General features: G+C 40.2%; 1 protein-coding gene across 1 annotated transcript; it reads left to right on the forward strand.

Moving 5' to 3' along the window:
• Window positions 1–843: 843 nt before the first annotated feature.
• On the forward strand, window positions 844–6,169 carry nsg1 (neuronal vesicle trafficking associated 1). Its single transcript, XM_010790323.1, has 5 exons — window positions 844–1,041; window positions 1,305–1,455; window positions 1,741–1,857; window positions 3,716–3,826; window positions 4,814–6,169. Exons 2-5 carry the CDS (start codon window positions 1,327–1,329, stop codon window positions 5,012–5,014), a joined length of 558 nt encoding a protein of 185 aa, XP_010788625.1. The 5' UTR covers window positions 844–1,041; window positions 1,305–1,326; the 3' UTR covers window positions 5,015–6,169.

The raw sequence follows: 6,169 nt of genomic DNA on the forward strand, positions 1-6,169 counted from the left end.
CTGTTTTTAGCTGGGCAGCTAAACAATGGGACTACATTGAGTATACATGTGACGTAATTGAAGTGTTTACATCAGCTATGCAAACAAAGCTAGCTTACAGTTTTCATAAAAAAAGGACTTTATAAAGTGAAATGTGTAGCTTACAAACCTGTCCACATACAACCATATCCATTGGTGTCCTTGTCCATGTGGTTTGGCCAACAACCAGGCAGATAATTGTAGATTTAAAGCAGTTTTTGCATTTCCACTTAATTACGGCAGCCATGTTGCAGGATGTTGTTTTGCACTTTTGCCACCCAGTGCGACTTACTTTCCGGTGGAAAGTGACGTCATTGCACACCGTTTAAATAAACCCAGCGCTGTGTGTGTGTGTGTGAGCCCATATATCCTTGAGGATTTGCTGATTCAAATGTTAACTAACTGAAGGTTCATCCATGTCTAAACATTGTATCAAAACTATTAATAAGCCTATACCAACTTTACATTTGAAGCCAAGTGTTCAGGAGATATTAATATAATAATATATTAAAATAGCAATCAATTACTTATAATATAAACAATTTTCAAATGCTTTATTTTTTCAATACTTAAATGTCAACATGAATAAGTGTTTTTTTATTTAGGAGATACTCCATCTGCTAAATGTTCTTTTGTTGCTGTGCAAACTACAAGTTGAAATCTTAGATGCAGGTTCTGCTTTTGCATAAATACCGGTAAAGATTCTTATTGATGGACACAAAAGAAAAAAAACATTTTGTACAAATCAGAATGTGACTCAAATCTGTCCAGCTCTCGGGTTCCCTGCCACAGATCAGATGTGGAGGATGGATGTGATGAAGATGTTACATCACTTGCAGTGCAGCCAGACGCCAGCAGCAGCTCGGAGGTATCGCGGCGCACAAACCAAGCTGGCCATATTGTGCACCAGCTCTCCGCAAATCGCCTGCGTCACACCTAAAAAAACATAAACCGGCTCTGGAGCAATTAAGTCATCACATCGGGAAAAAGACGCTGTTTTTAAAACGCTACTCATCTGAGCTGGTAAGTGTTTGGATGCGGGAATTCCTTTTTTTCACGGTGATGCATCTGTCCCATTATGTCGAAGCCTTGCTTGTCCTCTCCTGCGCTTTTGTGGTTAACAGGCTTTCTCATGGCCCACATAGCGCCTCACATCTTTTTGTTTGATATGTACTGCTGTTTGCATATGTAAAAAAACATCTTGATAATCATTAAATGATTTATGTAGAGAATAATCCTAATCCCCCTCGTTTAGCAGTAATACGTGCTTGTTTATCCCACCTCAGGTGGATTTTTCGTGCAGCGAAAATGGTTAAACTGGGGAATAATTTCAGCGACAAAAACAACGGGAAGGTGGTTTCTGAAGATGGGTTTGACACCATCCCTCTCATAACACCATTAGATGCCAGTCAGCTCCAGTTTCCTCCACCAGATAAGGTAAGATTTGTTATGTTATATTTCTCCATTGATTTGGAGAAGTCACAGTGAGGGGCCCTTTTTCATGTATTTCTATCATTCCAATTAGTCCAATTAAGATGATAACAATGAAGGAAAACACATTTATTTTGTGTAACCAATGGTTATTCTTACATATCTGTTATTTTCTATAGAACAATACACATGATTCTCCTGCTTCTGTAACCCCCCATTTCTTCCTAGAGCTATACCTGTAAACTGATTGGATATTCTCTCCTGTACATGTGTGTTATGTGTTTCTACTAGGTGGTGGTGAAGACAAAGGCAGACTATGACGGCGATAGCAAGAAGGGCAAGCTTCGGTCTCCTAAAATTGCAGAGTTTTCAATAAGCATCATCGAAGGCGTATCTGAGCGTCTCAAAGTAAGAATGATGTCGCTGCCTGCCATCGTTTTGCGTTTCATACATCATCCCATTTCCAATATGTGTCTCACACTCCTACTCGTGCATATGCCCCCAGAGCAGACAGCTATCTCCCTGCATCTCAGGACGTTTGTCATAATAACCCCCCCCCTCCCCCTTTCCAAGTTATACTTCCTTGCTCATGCTACTTAAATGGTCTGTGTCTGTCATCTTGTCGTAGCTATACACAGGAAGACATAATGCACAATGATTCGGTTAACCCCGCCCTGAAATGCTCATTAATTCAGCTGCTGCCATGGCGATGGCCTCCAAACGGCAGCATCGCTCCCACCTCCCTCAACACCCCCCTGGCTGATACACCATATACAATGATTAAAACATATGCTTTTGCAAAAGGAGAGTTCAAATCCTACTTTTGGTTCACTGAAGACTCCCTTGCATACTTCAAAATTCATGAGCTGTGTTGTGCATATGCAACACTCTTCCCCCACGATCAAAATCAACTGATGAAACAGTCCCTGTGAGTTAAGCTTCCTTCAGTGATCCAGCTTTAATTCTGAAACATCTAAAAGGCAAGGAGGCGCATCACTGTCTCAGAGAACACAGCTCCCATCCTCTGATCAAGACTTTGAAAAGCTGCCCTTTCATCACACTTATAGTTTCTTTCATACTTTCCTGTTGCTTTGCCTTGTACATGTCCTTCTGTCTGCTCTGCTGTGCAACTGCAGGATTCAAACAGACAGATAAAAAAGAATATTTTTTCACTGATATTGATACATGCTGTTAACAGTCCCTTAAAATAAGTGAACCTGGTGCGAAACAGTATTTGAATGCACAGCACTTTGCTCTCAAATCAAAGAAATCCTCAAGAATATTCTGACAGAAAACTCAACACTTGCATCATGCTTCACTGCTTCTTAGCTGTTGCTTTAGAAAATCAAATTTCCCCGCAAGCAAAAAAACCATATCGACTGTTGAAAATAGCTCGGGGCTCAACATCTTAAGCCATAATGAGGCCATTTCTCCCACACTTTGTCTTGTCCCCCTCCCACTTCCTAGAAACACCAGTAGCCGTTACATAACTCCCCAGAGAGGTGAGAGCTGGGCTTTACAGATGGTCGCACTAGCCATTTTTCTGTCGCGCTACTACACGCAGAACATTGTGTATAGGCCTGACTGGTTGTTACCTTCTGTTATATATACACCCACGTAGGACATATAACTTGGACTTCTCATCTACACCAATGTGCAACTCTCACACAGATATGTTTTCTTTTAATACTGCAGCATTGCAACAGAAAATAGTTAGAAATATAACATCTGGGGATGCACAATAGGTTGTTTCAGCATAATAGTTACATTGCATTATGTGCAATGTCAAGAAAGGCACATTTACTCAAACATACTGTGAAATTACTACAATTTAAGGGTTCTTGGATGCTCAGTTTTTTGCTAGGAAGTGAAAACAGGCTCTGTATGCACATGGAACCACCAATCACAACCTTAGATCAATTTAGTAAACAACCAAAGCATATCCTGATGGTCCTTGACCACAACCTGAAAATAAGTGAGGAACAGGTGCAAAAGCAGAATTACACAATGTCAGTGGTATGGAAACAGGTTGACTACAGTAATGTTGATGTTGTCTGAAAATAGGTACTCTGTCATCATCTTGTGAAAATTCCTGCACATTTCCATATTGCAAAATATATAGTGCGGAAGAAAATATATCTCGCCTTGATAAAATCTGTTGTCCCACTCCTTTCCCGTCATGAAGACACACATGGTAGGTTTCTTCCCTTAGCGGAGCTGTCACATACAGTGGATCTGATGATGGAGCTGTGTGTTTCTTCTTCAGGTGACCCTGCTGGTGATCTGTGCCCTGGCCTTCCTGGTGTGTGTGGTGTTCCTGGTTGTCTACAAGGTCTACCAGTACGAGCAGCCCTGCCCTGACAGCTTTGTTTACACGGTAAACACTTTTAACATTATTGTTTGTGACCCCACCTGACGGGAATATGTTAATGTGATCATTTTACTTTAGTGATACCCTTTTTTCCCATCTTGATACTCTATAAAGTGTTTTTTGAATTGTGTTGAAGAGTGATACCTAAATAAGGTTTATTGTACAATGAATACACCTTGCACAGTGCAAAACACATATAGACAGCCAGGCTGTCATAATAGTGTTGAAATTGCATTTTGTTGCAAATAAATTCAGCAATGGTATTCAAGTATTTCTGAATTTGAAAGATTCTGTTTCACAATTAAAGTTGATTTTGTTTTTGCCTGCAAATGTACCCATTTAATACCGCTGACATTCATTAAATAGATAGTTAAATTATTGAATGATTTAATCGTTCTTCATTAGCTAAAATCTGGGGAATCAGAACAGCCACTACAAGTCACCAGCTTTTGGTTTTTAAATGCATCTGAATGAATGAATCTGTTTTATGGTACTTAAAAGCAAGATTATAACTTCTAATACAAACAATATAACACAAATCTCACTGTCGCAAATGAAGCATTTAATGAATGAGCAACAAAACAAACCATTGCTCAGTGCACTCCAGAGCTTTGCTTCTACAGCCTTACTTCGAATGGTATAACTAATGTAGCTAATGCTAGCTTATGTTTAAAAAACTTAGATAACATTGTGTTGACTTTATGAATGTTTCCTCAGGCATTACATTAGTTTATAATTTGGCTGAATGGATTAAGCCTTATCCCACCGCTGTCCCTTATAGCCGCAGTGGCTGCTGTTCAGCAAAAAGCTATAAAGCCTTTCTGTAAAATCTGCAGGAGAGGAATCAAGGAGTGTTGACTCATCTTCTGTATACGTCTAATCCATGTTCACAGTAGTATGCAGCCTAGCTTCTATTGAGTATTAATGTTTTTTATTTTGCACTTTGTCTCGCCTCAGTGTTTTTAATCAATTTCCCCTTTCTCTTTGGAGCAGCAAGGTCGCTGCATGCCGGCTGGGCTGTATGGAAACTACCCCCCTCAGGGCCCTGGGGGCCGCGGGCGCCTCTTTACGCTCATCAACCACTACAACATAGCCAAGCAGACCATCACCCGGTCAGTATCACCATGGATGACCATCATGTCTGAGGAAAAGGTCACTCAGCAGGAGACGGAGACTGCCCAGAAACTGGCTTAACCAATCTGGGATCGGGTGGTGGCCTCACCTGCTGCAGAAATAATAATTAAATAATACGGTTGTGCCATTTAAGCAAACCTCAGAGTCCCGTGGCTTTTGGGTGAAACAACAACTTCTCTTGCCTGAGGTGCTCTGCTGCTGTGTTGATGTAGTTTGGTCAGCTGATTTGTACTGTAGCAGAAAAATCTGTTTTCAGCAAAGCAAGCCTTACCGCTGGGTGGATTCACGGTTTGTTTGAATCGCATATGTTGTTATTTATTTACACTTCAAAACAGAGTGGCAAACGTGTAGAAAGAGCCACTGGAATACAGACACACACTCACTGTCCACGTACATACACATAAGTAACAGAACCCACTTTAGTACTCACATTGTGAAATGACTGTGAACCATCTTCTGTCTGCGTCGCTTGTTTTAACGTATATGAACGCAAGACTCTAAACAAAAAATCACTTTGGACCTCATTCATATCAAATACATCAAGTACTGATAGTGCATGTCAGACCTCACCAGGTCTAGGAAGTGTTACATTTTAATGAAGCGGCAAAGTTTGCAGCATTATTTGCCACCAAGGTCATCTGTGTCAAATCTTTTACTGTCATGTTATTGTGAATAAATGAGCCCTGACTTGGAGAAAACCTTTTAACCAGCGAAAAAATAAACTATTTTAATGATGTTGTTTGGACGCAGCCCATACTGCTCTCTGCATATAGTGCTGTTAAGGAGTTTTAAGTATTTGATGCATCGTCTTTTTACCAGCATTAATGATTGTCTCCATTCTTTCAAACTGTTTGTGAACACCATGTGCTTTTCTTCTTTGCTGGCCACTTAATGGTTACTTTTGAAAGCATACATTTTTTGCTACTGTAATGAATGTTTTTTGCATTGCTAGTGATGACACTGTATTGTGCATTGATTAATGTCACCATAGACGGCTGTTGGTAGCCGTCACAGATACTAGGCTTAGGTTGATGTAGTGGAACCATCTGGCAGTAGTCGCTTGTCCTGTTGCTTTCTTCTGTATTTGTCATTTAACTTAAGCCGTCACTAATTATGTACCTTTTTCAAACAGTGTAATGAATACCATTGAAGTGCATTTGCTACATAAAAATGTTATATGAAAATGAAATAAAGTGCCCACATTTCACACCAACA

This window comes from Notothenia coriiceps, unplaced genomic scaffold (genome assembly GCF_000735185.1).
Source record: "Notothenia coriiceps isolate Sejong01 unplaced genomic scaffold, NC01 NC01_scaffold00034092, whole genome shotgun sequence".
Lineage (NCBI taxonomy): Eukaryota > Metazoa > Chordata > Actinopteri > Perciformes > Nototheniidae > Notothenia > Notothenia coriiceps.